The 14,890-nt window shown below is 39.9% G+C and overlaps 1 protein-coding gene across 1 annotated transcript in view; it reads left to right on the top strand.

The window, feature by feature from the left end:
* TMCC3 (transmembrane and coiled-coil domain family 3) overlaps positions 1-14,890 on the top strand; it is a 47,846-nt gene extending 32,956 nt beyond the window's left edge. The window contains exons 2-4 of the mRNA XM_075719615.1: positions 9,296-10,194; positions 11,699-11,834; positions 14,588-14,890. Of these exons, the coding sequence (XP_075575730.1) occupies positions 9,296-10,194; positions 11,699-11,834; positions 14,588-14,890 (1,338 nt within the window). The remainder of the gene's footprint in view (positions 1-9,295; positions 10,195-11,698; positions 11,835-14,587) is intronic.

The following is a 14,890-nucleotide window of genomic DNA, read 5'->3' as shown; positions in this document are numbered from 1 at the left end:
TTATATTAACCTGGTGGACAATGTTTCATTTTCTTCCAGGATGAAGATATGGCAAAGATTACTGCCCGAGTAGGAAACTGTGATTCTGTTGCCTAATGCTGTGTATTGTCCCTTCAGTAAAAATAAAGGAAAATATTTTTTTCTTTTTTAAAAAGAAATGTAAATAAGAAAATGCTTTAACGTTCCATTGTTGTGGTCTTCCGGAGGTAGAGGGTTAAATCCGTTGAATCTGCAGAGAATTTTGGCACTTACTGCACTGCAATTAAGATGTTTTCTCTAGGGTTTTTTCAGAGCAGTGTTAATCAGTTCTGTATAGTAGCTTAAAATACCATTATTGCAGCAGTGGTTTTTTGAATAACAAATGACCTGTTTAGTAATGCATCTGTGTGGTTCCAGTTTCAGTAGTCCATATCTTGCATAATGAGATACAGTTTTGTTAATAAAAATAATTTTAAACTTTTTTTAATAAAGTAGGCTTTCAAATAAAACCTTTCATCTCTCTTTTTCTTTTCCAGGCTTGTATCCTTTATTTTTTTTCTTTTTTTCCTTTCTTTCAGTATATGTAGATCATGAAGGATGGCCAAAGTTTTTGAATTTTGGTGGCCCAGTCTCCCTGCAGTTCTCTGCCTTTGGCCTTATTTGTGGTATTGGGTACAAGTACAAGCCTTGGGTATCAGGTGTGGAACAAAAAAATGTACTCAATATACATGTAATGTGGCAAATAGTGAAAATTTGCTTCTGTATATAAGTAATTAAGCTTTAAAGAATAAAGTTGCCTTGTTAAGAGATGTACTAGTTATTATGGAGAGGTAAATAGAAGGCTCTTTAAAATGGAGATCTTTTCCTGGAGAGCAGCCTGAAGTGTAAGGGCAGGGGTAGGGAGGAGGAGAGGGGAAGGAGAGACCTCGTGGTGTTCAGCACACTTCCAAGTTCAGCTAGGTTGGTTTGTTTGCTGCTGCTACCTGGAAGGAGGGCTACCAGGTATTGAACTTAATGGACAAGCAAAGCTTAGAGCCCCTAATATCTAAAAGTCAGAGAGATGGGAGGAATATCAGGTAAGTGTGAATTCTTAAAGAGGGCTCAAAGCCACAGCTGTAAGCCTTCCAGTAGTTCCCATCATAGTGCAAAATGACATCTACGCTGCTTATTAGGCAGCCTGTGTTGTTAGTCACGTAATGTAGTGAAGCAGACCTTATCTTTTGATTAGGCCTTCGTATCAAAAAATGAACTAAAAGTCCTGTGTATAGGCAGCACTGCTGATGTAACAGAAATGTACGTTTGCAATTTTACTTTATCAGCCCAGTGTGGAGAGAAGAGGCAGGGAAAAAGGAAGAAGCAAGCAGGCTCCTTTGAACAAGTGACTCGGTTCTCATACAAGACAAGAAGTGATTGTTTACATGCTCAGTATGTGCTGTCACAGCATTAACCCAAATGAAAAGATGTTCTGCGTGATGGAGCTGTTGTTCTCTTGTTTATAATTGGAAGTTTTGCAATAGTTAAAACAAACAAAAGACCCAAGTCTTTTGCACATGATGGCCAGTCTATCTGAATTTAGAGTGTTTTATCTCTGAATGATAGTACTTCAAAAATTCCCTGCTACTGTGAAGTCTTAATGTTCCTGTTACAAACCAGGTTTTACATAAGTGTTGCCAGCTCAAAGCAATAAGAAGTCATGAACTAGACTTTCTAAAATCAGTGTTGGGTTGCAGGTTGGATGTTTGTAGATCTGTACATCGCATATTTAAAATTTCCTTAGCATCATCTGTATTTGGGGGAAGGAGGACTTGGTTGGTTGTTGACTATTAAGTTAGTTGTGGGAGTTATTTCTATGTAACTGAGGACAAGAAACTTAGTAATAGTCCCTGGAAGTCTCTTGTATGATTGTACAGTTCCAGGAGCTGGGATTTCAGGACATGCTTAGACAAACTGAATAGCAACGAAATTAAGAGTTGACTGTCAAACAGAAAGAACTGGGTGGAGGGAGGCGGTGACCTGTTGTATCTTGTCAACACAGAATAGATAATTTGTGATGTGAAGTTAGCCAATGGAGTGATACAAAGGAAAGCATGCTCTAAATCACAGGTGGTGGGAAATCAGAAGCATATGCTGTAACTATGAGAAGTGGTTATTCATGCCAGGGATGTGGCTGGCTTTTTATCAAATTCTCATTCATAGAAAAGCATTTAATAATTGAAAATGTATAGCAGCTGGCTTTTCACAGGCTATTTCACAGTATTCTGGAAAATGTAATTCTTGCCACCTATTTTGAACATCTTTAGAAGAAGAAAGCTTATTATTGAATGGGAGGGGAAGAAAATCCATAAAAGCTGGGGGGAGGGGGGAGGGGGGAGGGAAAGCACTTATTAGAAACACTAGAAGTGAGTTGAACAATTTGTCTAGAAGAAGAGATAGAGTGTCTTGCATCACTTTTCAAAAATATGCCACCCCCAGACTGATTCATAGTGGCTGTATTTTGAGGGGTTTGTCAGGTGAAAGGCACTCTCCTTCAGTGGGAGTGCAGGCTTCTGATAAGCACTTCTTGATGGAAGCACCTGTGTAGCACCTGGGGCTCTGGGGCTCCCAAGTATTTCTTTATATTGCTATGGAAACCTGAGAGAGAAGGAACATACCCATAAAAGTGACATTTGTTTTGATTTAAGAAGTTAGGAGAGAGTATTTTGGTGATTCCTCCTCAATTAACGGTGCCTATCTAAAGAGTGGGACTGATCTGAAGCAAAATAGTTAACTGTGGGGTGTGGAGCCTACCTCTTGCCTGCTTAAGAACCTTAAGCATAGTAAATCTGAGTATTAGTTCATTGCTGTATTGTTTTCCCTAGCTGCCTTTTTTTTTTTTTTTTTTTTAACATGAATGCTGGACAGTAAATGGAAAGTAGCTTGCTTACTTTTATAAAGGCCTGTTGAGGTTTGCAGTGTCTAGGCACAGAAGGTATTTGTATTGGCACTGGTTTGCTTGTGTCAGTTTTATGCTGTGGAAAAACCTGGAACAGGACTGAGTGCAAGTTGTGACACAGGAGACTTTTTAGTGGATGTTGTTGGGTTTTGAAGGAGCTGGTGTTAGCAATGAAGCAGAAAACTGCCTCTTCCCCCCATTGTTCTCTTCTCCCATTGTTGTTTTAATCTGAAATGGTACCATATCTAAAGACTTATTTACACACAAGCACTGACCTAGCTAATTTGGCTTTAGTTCAGTCCTTTAATTAGAAATTAGATAAAAGGTTATTTCTGGGATACTCCTAGTTTGAACTGGGCATGTCCACAGGATTTGAGGCAAAACAACGTTGGTGTGAACTTGGCTGTTTGGGTTGCAGGTTATACGTAGCTATTTGGCATTGACCAAATTGGACCAAGAGAGTAAAAGCTTTCTTTCTAGTAACACCAGAACTTATGTGTATATGCTTTCTTTGGCATTGCTTTCTACAGAGCTTTTTTGTTTTAAAACATTTTAAACTTTTTTTTTTTTCTTAAACTAAATTACAAGCACATTTACAGCTTTCTTGAGGCGCCTGTGCTTACAGTCTCAACTCTGTGGTGCTAATAAAAAGAAGTAAATGGAGGGAAAAAATAGATGATCAAACTGACCCTGAGAAGGAATGGGTTCTGTATCTGAGGTCTTGCCTACGTTGCTTAGTATAACAACTGAATTTTTATAATTACCAGACCATGTTGGCTTAATGGGGAAAACTTTCAGAAGTATCCAAAGCTCTGGAGGCTAGTCTGCCTCTGTATGATGTCTCACTCATGAAATGGCCTTGAAGCTCCCCAGCCTTTGAATATTGAAGCGCAGATACCTGCCAAAGGGTATCTGGGATTATCTTTGACTTTCACCTGGAATAAACCCCTCGTGTGTTAGTGAGATGCCTTACAGCTTTAATGTTTGTCTTTTTGGTAGGTGGTAGAGAAACTGTTGATGGTAAAAGAACAACCTTCTGTGTTGTTTGACTCCATCAGCATTTGCTAGGTCGTCTCAGACAAATCACTTATTACCTATATTCTCAACCCTCTGCATGATTATTAGTATGATGTTCTGAATGTAGGTACTTTCAGATAGTACTGTTAAGTAGCTCTTTAAAAAAACATGAGCAGAAGGTGTTTTGCTGTAACATGCTGTACAGCAATTTTGGGGGCTGATTTTACATAACTTAAAACCTTTTATGATGATTAAGCACCAGTTTAAGACTTCCATGAAGGACTCTTCTCCTGTGGGTTTTAGAAGGAGCAGTGAATTTGAAAGAGGTGGTAAAACTCTTTCCCCAAACACATTTCTGCTTTGGAATATGCTGAAAAAGTAACAAAACCTCCTCTGCATGCTCTTTTACCCATTGGAACCCCTGTGCTTCTGGTATATGTATACTTCTTGACAAAAAGATAATTACTCCTGATTATTTTTGTTGCTATTGCTAAACCCTAAAAGCTTTAGAGCTGCCACAATCCTGTCTTGTATGTTTCTTATGGGATTCTTTTTTTAAGCACTAATAAGATACCCCTCCAAAAGTCTTGCAAGATAGACTTAAATTGTCATCCTAAGCTTTTGTTTAGTTTGCACAACTATGACTGGTTATGGTAATGAGGCTGTTTGGGAAAAGAAAAAGAAAAAACCCAGCCACCTTTAAATTGAGCCTATTTGAGTAGGTGTCTTCGTGGTTTGCTTCTGTTAGTGAGGCAACCCAAAGATGTGTGCTTTCTGGAGCCTGATACGTATATGCAGTCAGTGACTCTGACTTAAAAATGCTTTTTCTCTGTGCTTCTTTCAGCCACTTCTTAAAAGAGTATAAAAGAAATCCGTGAAATAAACAGCAGAATTCAGTTTGACAGCTAAACATAGGTGGCTGAGCTCTCACGTGTCAGTGGAACAGAGGAAGTGATTCATCTGAGCAGCCATGAGATGTGTGCTTGAGGGTGGGCTGCATGCTCTTCATGCTCTATTCACTATGGATTTCTTTCTCCCAGATGAATCCCACCCAGGATCTTTGGGGAAGAAATAACCTTCTACGTCTGCTTTGCATTTTGCAACCAGAGGATATAATGGCCAATCTACATAGGCTGTTAAGCATGATGTTCTTGCCCATTCAGCAGTTCCTATCCATATGGAACCCCCTTCCAACAGTCTTACCTGTGGCATTTGGGCACATGGGTCCTTTTGTGCTCTGAGCTCATTGTTAGCATGGCCTGCAAATCTGAGCTTTGGGTTGCTTTTGCAGGCAGTAGGTGAGAAAATGTGTGGATCATTATGATGCCAGTAAAATCCCTATCCTTGCTTCTGTGATTGGGTTTTTGATGCGCTATTGTGCTCTGAATGCTTCTTTATGAATGACAGGTTACCTTTTACACAACCCTCCACTTACCATTTAAGGCAGAAAGTATGCCTGCCAGTTCATGTGTAATGAAGGGTTCCTAGCAGTGTGCCTGCATTCATTGCACCAAGCAGTTATTCTGCTATCCCCTTTGAAGCTCTGGACTTTGGCTTGGAATGGACTGCATGAACAGCCTGGCCATGCAGCCAGAGATCTGCTTGGCTCCATGGAAAAATGGAGGTTGGGGCAGAGCGAAGTTGCTTTGCCTCTGAGAGGTACCTACCTAGTCATCTGTGGTGTCTGACTCTGATACAGGTAGAGGAGCCTGAATTGCTGCACTCCTAAATCACTGTTCTTAAAAGCTAGTCTTTGAGCAGCACAAACATTAGAATTAGTTCTCAGGTGGGTTGTAGCAAAGTACATATGTGAACTGCTCCATAAAATGCAGTGGTCTCTCCAAGCCCCACATTTCTTCTTTCAAGCTAACAGCAGCTATGGCTATCCCAGTAACCATGTGCAAACTGGTTTTCCCCTGTTTTTCCTAGAAGCCAGCTCCTGGACATGTGTCTGGTATTTCCTCAGACTCTGGGCTGGTGCATTGCTTTCCTTGTGTTACCACTTGTCTTGGGACTGCTTCCTCTCATCTGTTGCTAATCCCCAGCTCCCTGTTAATTGTTGTTGTGATAGGAGAGATGGATGATGATTCCATTCTTTTAAGCGCTTCTCACTTTCAAAAATATGTCTGGTCCCAGATAGGTTGTTTTGGCTATTGGGGCCACTACAGTGTGTATATATTTTTTGTTTTGTTTTGTTTTCTTTTGGCAGCCACAATGAAAATCTTAAACAAATCAATCTCTCAACAACTTCTTTATTATTAACAGCTTTATGCCCTTGTCAGGTGCCGGTGACCCTAGAGTCACAGAAAGAACAATGGCATGGATGGCATTCATCATCTCTTCCCGTAGCATAGCTGGAAGAGCAGTCGTGTAGTTTGAGGGGGATGTGCGTTCAGCCTCCTGCGTGTGGGAGGATTTCAGCCCACATCACAGGAGAGTACGCCAGTCCCTGTGGGGATGAGGTAGCATCCCAGACTCCTACTGACAGTCTTCTGCTCAGTATGAAGAACTGGGCATTCAAGACAGCAGGAAGTGCAAGCTACATTTACAGTGCCTCAGGAAGGTACACAGAGTGTAATTCTTCTCATCTCAAGATGAGACTGCTGCAGTGAGAAAGCTTTGGGATAGGATTTGAGATAGGATTTGAAGTTGGACCTCTGTGTCTTGGGGTAACATTAGTGTTGAACTATAACGCAATCCCAAATGGATCTTTGCCAACTGTTCTACCTCATCAAGATAGAAGACAGGTGATAGGCCACTTGTCTAGAGATACCTGGGTCCTCCAGTGTCTGCTTGCTTCTGATTTAAAACAAAACAAAAAGACCCCAAAAGAACAAACCCAAATGCCAAACCCCTGCAAACCCACACAAAGACAGCCAACCAACCAAAAAAAAACCCCCAAACCACAAAACCCAAGAAAACCCACCCCACCAACAAAAAGGTGTATGACATCAAGAGAAGATTCCAAGACCTTCTGTTGCTTGACCCAACCTTGCGTCATGATGGCAAGAGGACAACTGTCATTTTGGCCAAATACAATCGGATAGAGGAATGTCTTAGATATGACTCTTCTGTGCCCTTGGTGAGCTCTCAATCCAGTAAGCTAAAAACCTGCTCCCAGTAGTGTTTTGGGAATTTAGACACAATTCTTTTCTAAACTTCACTGAATTTAAACTGACCCTACGATTAGTTTTACTCACTTGAGAAGTAGATTTGCCACATGCTGATTGATTTCCTCGATTCCAAAAGCAATGCAATTTTCAGTAGATGTATTCCTTTGACATTATTTTTCTTTTTATCTCTGTTGATGTTGTGACCTTGAAGTTGCAGGAAGGCAGGGGTTGCATAGTGATGATAGACTTTGGTTGACCACTAGAGACTCCAGTGAGGGAGAGGACACAAGGGCAAAGGGATCTGGTTTGGGCTTGTATCCAATTATTACAATATATTTTTAGACTATTTTGTACAAAGGAAGTAAACACTTAATACTGTGTAAAGGTTAGAGATAGACCCACCCATTCTTGGAAGTATGTACAGCTTGTCCTGAGTGACATCAGTGATGGATCTGTCTTGTATGTATATACAATTCAGTGATTTATTAGAGTATAATTGTGTGCTAAAGCTTCTTAAAAAATGTCTTAGGTTGTTTCAGGAAGCTATTGTTTTATACTGAGCTTTTTCTTTTTACTGAATTTGTCCAGACTCAGTAAATCCATTTAAAGAAATACTTGCAATATGGGGTACAGATCCAATATCTAAGGTTTTCAGCTGTTTGCCTTGGTTGCTTTCCTTTGCTGTATGAGCCTTTTGAAAGATGCAAGTATCCTATGTCAAACTATTTTTGCTTATATTAAATGCATGTTTTAGCTACCACAACAGTATTATGAGTGTTATCACTTTAAAAAGTGATCTGTAAAAGCTATTTTTTTCCTGTTAGCTGTATTTCTAAGACTTGTTCAATTTAAAAAAAAAAATCAATAAAAATGGAAGTTAGTTTTGACACTTGTGATTTTTGTCACTCTTTAAATTAGGCATCACCCTCAATATAGAATGCCATCCATGTGTGTCATGTGCAAATGCTAAAAGGAGATCTCATCAATAAAGTGGATTTTCTGTGAAGCACATATGACTGATGATATTAAATCATATACAATTTTTACATATTTATAAAAATTACTTGCACCTCTTTTTAATAATTAAGCATATGGCTCAATATCAATTATTTTTAACAAACTGGTAAAGTGCAGAGGTATTGGGCCACAGCACTGTTTTAATCCTTGGAATAGAGTCCAGGTCTTAAAGGTCACCATTAACCAATACTCTCCAGAAGAAATTTGCAGCTCCTGAGCTCTTCTGTTTGCATTTTTCAAGTGTCTATTTTTCTTAGAGGTTGGTGAATGTGAACTTTTATGTTACCTGGTTTGTACCAGCAGTGCGGTAGCAAAAGAAAAAGAAAAAAAAAAAAAAGACTATAATCCTCAGTAATATAAGGATAAGGCTATAAAGTAGGAGTAGAGATGATCTTGTCTCTGAAATGGTCAGGTACAGATCCAACTTTATGGCTGTATTACCCCCTCTGTGTTTGTAACCCGTCATGATAGACACAGGGTGAGAATAGTTCTGATCAATCTGTGCATGATGCATGTCATTAACAGTACGACACCTTGTCTGGTTCCTGAGCCTGTATTTTAAGGAGAGTACAAGAGTGCTGGAGAGAATTTCCAGGAGAGCCACCCAAACTGTGCAAGGGTGAGAAAACAAGCCTTACAGCAATGCTTAATGATGTTTTTAATCAAGGAAAAGATTGAATGGTGATCACTGGACGTGGATGTGTACGTAGGTCTTGCTGCAAGATTTTCAGTATTATAGACAATAATAAACACTGTAGTTGCAAATCTTTCTGACATAGGATGTCAGGCATTTTGAAGCAAAGAGTAGTTAAAGCATTTCATAAATGCATCTTTAAAAGATACTTTAATACAACTTCTGCCTTGTGTCTGCAATGGTCTTGCCTGAGCAATTGTGTTAGTTCCCTCTGGTCTTAAAGCTCTGAAAACCCATTACAGCTAGAGCGTTTGTTAAGCAGTCTCTCTAGATAGGATGTTGTGGCAGCTTTAATGAAGTGTACCCTCTTTGTCACAGAGGTTAGCACGAGATGCTAACAGGGATGAAGCTATTCTGGTTAGGTCATTCTTGTCTCATGCCTCCCCCCATGGCTTTGACTTTATATGAGGAAATTTCTATTTTGCTACTATAAGCTACTTTTTATTGTGTACTTGTCATAATTACATGTGGAAAAGGAAACTGAAAGTTGGATTTTAAAAAGTAAAATTCAAATTCCATTTATCTCTTTTTCTCTCTCCACAGGTGGAAAGACATGACATGAATACCCTGAGTTTACCGCTTAACATTCGCCGTGGAGGCTCTGACACCAACCTGAACTTTGATGTACCAGATGGGGTCCTAGAGTTTCACAAAGTCAAGCTCAGTGCAGATAGCTTGAAACAGAAAATCCTCAAGGTTACAGAACAAATCAAAATTGAACAAACGGCTCGAGATGGAAATGTGGCTGAGTATTTGAAACTGGTAAACAGTGCGGACAAGCAACAGGCTGGGCGCATTAAACAAGTCTTTGAGAAAAAGAACCAGAAATCTGCCCACTCCATTGCCCAGCTGCAGAAGAAATTGGAACAGTATCACAAAAAGCTCAAGGATATTGAACAAAATGGATCTTCCAAAAGTACTAAGGATACTTCCAAAGACAACTTGAAAGATACTCAGCATGGAAAGGCTCGTACCTCTGGGCATGGAACAGAGAGCAGCAAGTCGGGTGTGCCAGGTGTATCCTTGACACCACCTGTCTTTGTTTTCAGCAAGTCTAGAGAGTTTGCAAACCTGATCCGAAACAAATTTGGTAGTGCAGACAATATTGCTCATCTCAAAAATACCTTGGATGAATTTCGGCCGGAAACGAGTTCTAGAACGTATGGGGGCAGTGCCACCATTGTTGCCAAACCAAAATATGTTAGTGATGATGAATGCTCAAGCGGGACCTCTGGCTCAGCAGATAGTAATGGGAATGCTTCCTTTGGTCCTGCTGTGGCAAATACCCTGGACAGCCAAGGAAAGCTTTCCATGATTTTGGAGGAACTAAGGGAAATCAAGGAGACACAGTCCCAATTAGCTGATGAAATTGAGAATTTAAAAGCACAATTTAAAAGAGACTATGGCTTTATTTCTCAGATGTTACAAGAGGAAAGATATAGGTATTTTTTTTTAACTGTTCTCTTGAAATGAGTTTTGAATGGCTATAGAAGCTATTTGAAAAGTGTAAATGTGGATGTGTGCTTGTGTGTATGATATTTCAGAAGCAAGAGTTAAAAATAATTCCAATCAGTATCTGGTACCAAAACGTTGCAGTCCTTCCAATAACTGAAAATACACGTAGAACGTTAATATTTCCTATCAACTGATGTGGTAGTTCTTTGCCTTTTGTCTAAGGCTTGTCAGAAAATTCCTTCGTCTGACATCTTACTGGTATATTGTGTTATGTGAACATTGCATATAGGAGATGCCAATTGTTTTGTAACTGGTGGAAGAATTCTGATCTATTGCGACCTAAATACGCTAATCAGTCTACAGTGTAGCAGAGCTAGCTTATAGCTGATAAATATACCCTTTAGTCCCGAGTACCTCATTCAAATACTCCTCAGACACATTGCTATCTTGTGGATGCAATGTCACTTTGTACCCTGGTGTAACACATGGCAGAGAAATGTAATTTTAAGTGCTGTAGCACAACTTCCTCTTGCATTTGTTACCTGGCAATTAATTCCTTTATCATCCACTGTGGGAAGTGAGATATGCTCTACAGAGGGCTTGCACCTGCTGTACCTATACCCCATTTGTCATATCACTTGTTAAAGCAAGTGTTGATTTTGAAGTCTTTACTACGCTAATGGAAAAACTCAGTATGAATTGCAATATTTAATGTTTCCCTTGTTTACGCTTCTTGAAATACAAGGGAAGGCTGGCTATCGGGTGGTAACATGGGAAGAACAGTGCAAATGGCCTACTGCAGCCAGGACTTGGTTTCAGGAGAAGGCAGAGTGGCCTTTTCTGACAGCTCACTGCCATTAAGATCTCAAGCCTCCTGCCACCATTTCTACAGCTAGACAATTTTGCCTCCATATTTTTTGTGCTGACCGCAGTGTTTGCCTGTTTGTGTGTTAAACCAAGTTATAAACGCACCAAAAAAATTTTAGCTTTCTGGTGGTTTAGTTGAAATGGTTTACCGTGCAGAGACATGCCAGAACAGGCTGTACATGAATGGTAGGACCTTGCAGTTGTGTTTGACAGGGGATTCGGGGAACATATTTTTCCTTTCACTACTGGCGAGCTGTTAACTGGTTCAAGCTTACTTATGAAACCGTATCTTCTTGTTTAAATGAAAGGTGAGAAATGGGAAAAATGTGAGCTGGATACCCTTAGCCACTGTTTATAGTTCATATAATTTGCCAATGATGTACAAATATTTGCTTTTTAACACCCACTGCCAGCAAGGAACACTCAAAAAAGGCTTTCAGTTTGCTGAATAAATGCTTATGGAGAGTTTCCAAAGTTTTTACTGATTTCCCTATGTGCTCTGTAATGCCAGTCAGATGAATCCATAGTACACTGGGAAGTTAACTTTTAAAATGTGTAACTGTTTTCATGATTTAGCATTACTTGAATAGAATGCACTAAATTTAGACCTTTTTTCCTGATAAGATATGAAAGATTGGAAGACCAGTTAAATGACCTCACTGATCTTCATCAACATGAGACAGCAAACTTGAAACAAGAGCTAGCCAGCATAGAGGAGAAAGTGGCGTATCAGGCATATGAGCGATCACGAGATGTTCAGGTACTTTTCTTTTTTCCTTATCATAATCTTCTAATATTTTGTAGAAATCTTGTACTGTAAAACACTTGCATCTTTCTACATCTCTGTATATAAGGAATGTGGGGAAAGATTTAAGCCCATGTTTTGTCTGTTTTAAGATGAAAACTCAGCACTTTTAAATTGGTGACAGTCTCCATTTGTTTGAATGGATTCAGGATTTTATCTGCTGAAATTGATTATATAGCCTAGGCAGACTTGTGGATGAAGAATGGCCTGTTTTAATTCTTGCAGCAGAGGAGGAGGGAATTGAGTCTGCTTGTATTGTGTAAAATGCCACTTTTGACAATGTCCCAACACAAACCTCTTGCTCAGACTTTCAATAATACGTAGCCATATCACTGGCAAGGTTTATTATAAGTTGATTTTAAGGTAAAAAGAGAGCTAACTGATAAATGGACTTGTAGATTTGCCAGTTACAATTCAAGAGTTTTAACCCATGGTCACAACGGCCCTTATAATCAAAGCTGTGGGGTGTGTTCACCTCAGTGATCAGTTGTAGTCATGTCTGGCTTCAATAAAAAGCCAGTAATAATTTCTACAAGTTTGTCCTGACAGCATGTAATTACATACTTGAATATTTATATACAATATAAGCATTTATATAATGCATAATATTTCTACACAAAGTCTGAGCAAGTGCTGAAAAATTGTGAAAACGTTGTTTTTCCTTACCTTGAGTTTAAATTCACTAACAACTGAGGAATGCTTATAGATTATCTTTGTATTGGCTCAGATGGGGGAAAAAAAAAACCCAAACCCAAAAACTCCTGTGCTGTACACCTCTGTGCTCACATTTCTGAACGTAGAGAGCACAGACAGCAGGACGATCACCCTGTTTCCTGATTGGTGTGAGAATCAGGAACCCCCTGGGAACAGAGTGGGAAAAGGATGGTACTAAATCTAAGCATATCATAGGTTCCTTTGTAGGTTTAAAGAAGAGAGGTCTTTCGTGCAGGTCCTTTCTGTGAAGGCATCTTGAGGATGTAAAAACTGAATGAGACAGGAGTTCTCCAGCAGAAGGGCTGTGAAATGTCTGCTAACTCATTAGCAGAACCCTGGAGGGGTGTCAGAGACTTCTAAAACTGATTGAAGTGCTACATTGATACCGCCTTGTTTCTTTGTCTCTGTACAGTTGGGCCTGTTTAAACCTCTCCTTGGGGGTTTGGCAAATAAGCTAAAACAGTAAAAGCATTTAAGTTGTGGATATTTTAAGTAACAACCTAACTTTAGAGCACTCTGTCCCTAAGGGATGGGCAGATTGTTTTTAAAACACTTGCTCAGCCTCTCAATGCAGAACTGCAGGTATCAGACTTTTGCAGCTGGACTTTCTCTAAAGCAGCACGAGGTGATTTGAGAATAACTTAAGGTCAGAGTGGACAAACAACCAGGAAAGTGCTTTAGGGTGTAGTGGAGAGCATGCATGAACCCTAAGGGACTTTGTGCCACCCATTAAGAACTGTCTTCTCTATTATTACTAATTCCTAGAACAGTGAAAGGAAGCAGGCTTTTTATAACATGCTGTGCCACATGCTTTGTGCTGACTTTGGTGCCTGGCTGGTCACGCAGTAAGCCAGTTCAACTTGCAGAAACAAGGGAGAACTGACCCAGCCAAAGAAAGCTAATAACTCTGTGTGCAGTGGTTTTGTTTGTTTTTACATGGAGGATTGGGTTGAATCAGCTTACTGTGTGATCAGCTGAACACCCCTGCCAGTGCAAGGAAAATGTCTGGAGTTAGAGTGGGGAAGGAAGTAGGGATGCTGGAGCATAATTTTTCCCTTTTACACAGTGGTAAAAGGTTATGTCAAGTTGATTGATCTCATTAAATTCTAGCCTTGCCCTGTGTTATAGTGGTGCCCAAGTCCTAACTCCAGAAAAAAGTGGCATTTTGGCAAGTAAGTCAAGCAGTCAGAAATGTTTCCATGTTTCGCTTTGAGAGGGCTTAAGTGTGGAGTTAGTGACTTAGGAACCATTTTACTCCAAGACCATTTTCAGTCCACCCTCAAGCAGAAGAGTGAGGTCTGCTTTCTTTAGGACAAAATGTGGAGTATATCATGTGAGAGAGAGAATCCCATAAAAGCATCACTACAGACTTCTCCACTGTCTCCACTGCACGCTGCCCGCTTGGCATATGGATTAATGAGCCTTCACACCGACAGAGAGAAGGCAATCTCTTACTGAGGCCTCAATCTCGGCGCTGTGCGATGGGTGGCTTTGAGAGAAAAAGTAACGTAGACCAGGGAGGTGGTGTAAACCAAATGGTACATGTTGCAATGTAGATTTAATTAGTATCACAGCAAGCCTGTACTACCCTAATGTTTTCAATAGCATATACAAAGAAACTTAACTTTGATGCTGTTTTAAGGCAGTGGAAGTTGCCATGGCAACAGCTTTCCCAGTACTTCATCTCATCAGTATATGCAGGAAACATTATCTGTCATGAACATTAGAGCTATGATACTTTTTCTCAAGCATGAAAAATGTAAAAACTACATTTTGGACAGTGTTGTCAGACTTGCTTATGCCTGAGCAGGTGGTGATACACACATGCAGACATATATGTGCATTTATTTTTAAAAGAGTTGGTGGTTCATTCAAGTTTTAGGAGTCTATAATAAATTACACTTCTAATCTAGCTGATGGATGGCTCTGCAGCTAAACCGGAAAAAGTGGTGTATGGAAACACAGCTGCCCTAATTCTTGTTTTCTGTCTGCAGGAAGCCTTGGAATCATGCCAGACCCGGGTTTCGAAGCTGGAGCTCCATCAGCAAGAACAGCAAGCACAGCAGTCCGAAACGGTTAATGCCAAAGTGCTCCTGGGGAAATGTATAAATGTTATCCTGGCCTTCATGACTGTCATCTTAGTGTGCGTTTCTACTATCGCAAAGTTCATTGCTCCTATGATGAAGAGCCGTTTTCATATCATTTGCACTTTTTTTGCAGTGACATTGCTGGCAATATTTTGTAAAAACTGGGATCATATCATTTGTGCCATAGAAAGGATGATTATACCAAGATGA

This window comes from Pelecanus crispus, chromosome 1 (genome assembly GCF_030463565.1).
Source record: "Pelecanus crispus isolate bPelCri1 chromosome 1, bPelCri1.pri, whole genome shotgun sequence".
In the NCBI taxonomy this organism is placed as follows: Eukaryota; Metazoa; Chordata; class Aves; order Pelecaniformes; family Pelecanidae; genus Pelecanus; species Pelecanus crispus.
Note: the sequence above shows the minus strand (reverse complement) of the source record. Positions and strands in the feature narration are given on the sequence as shown.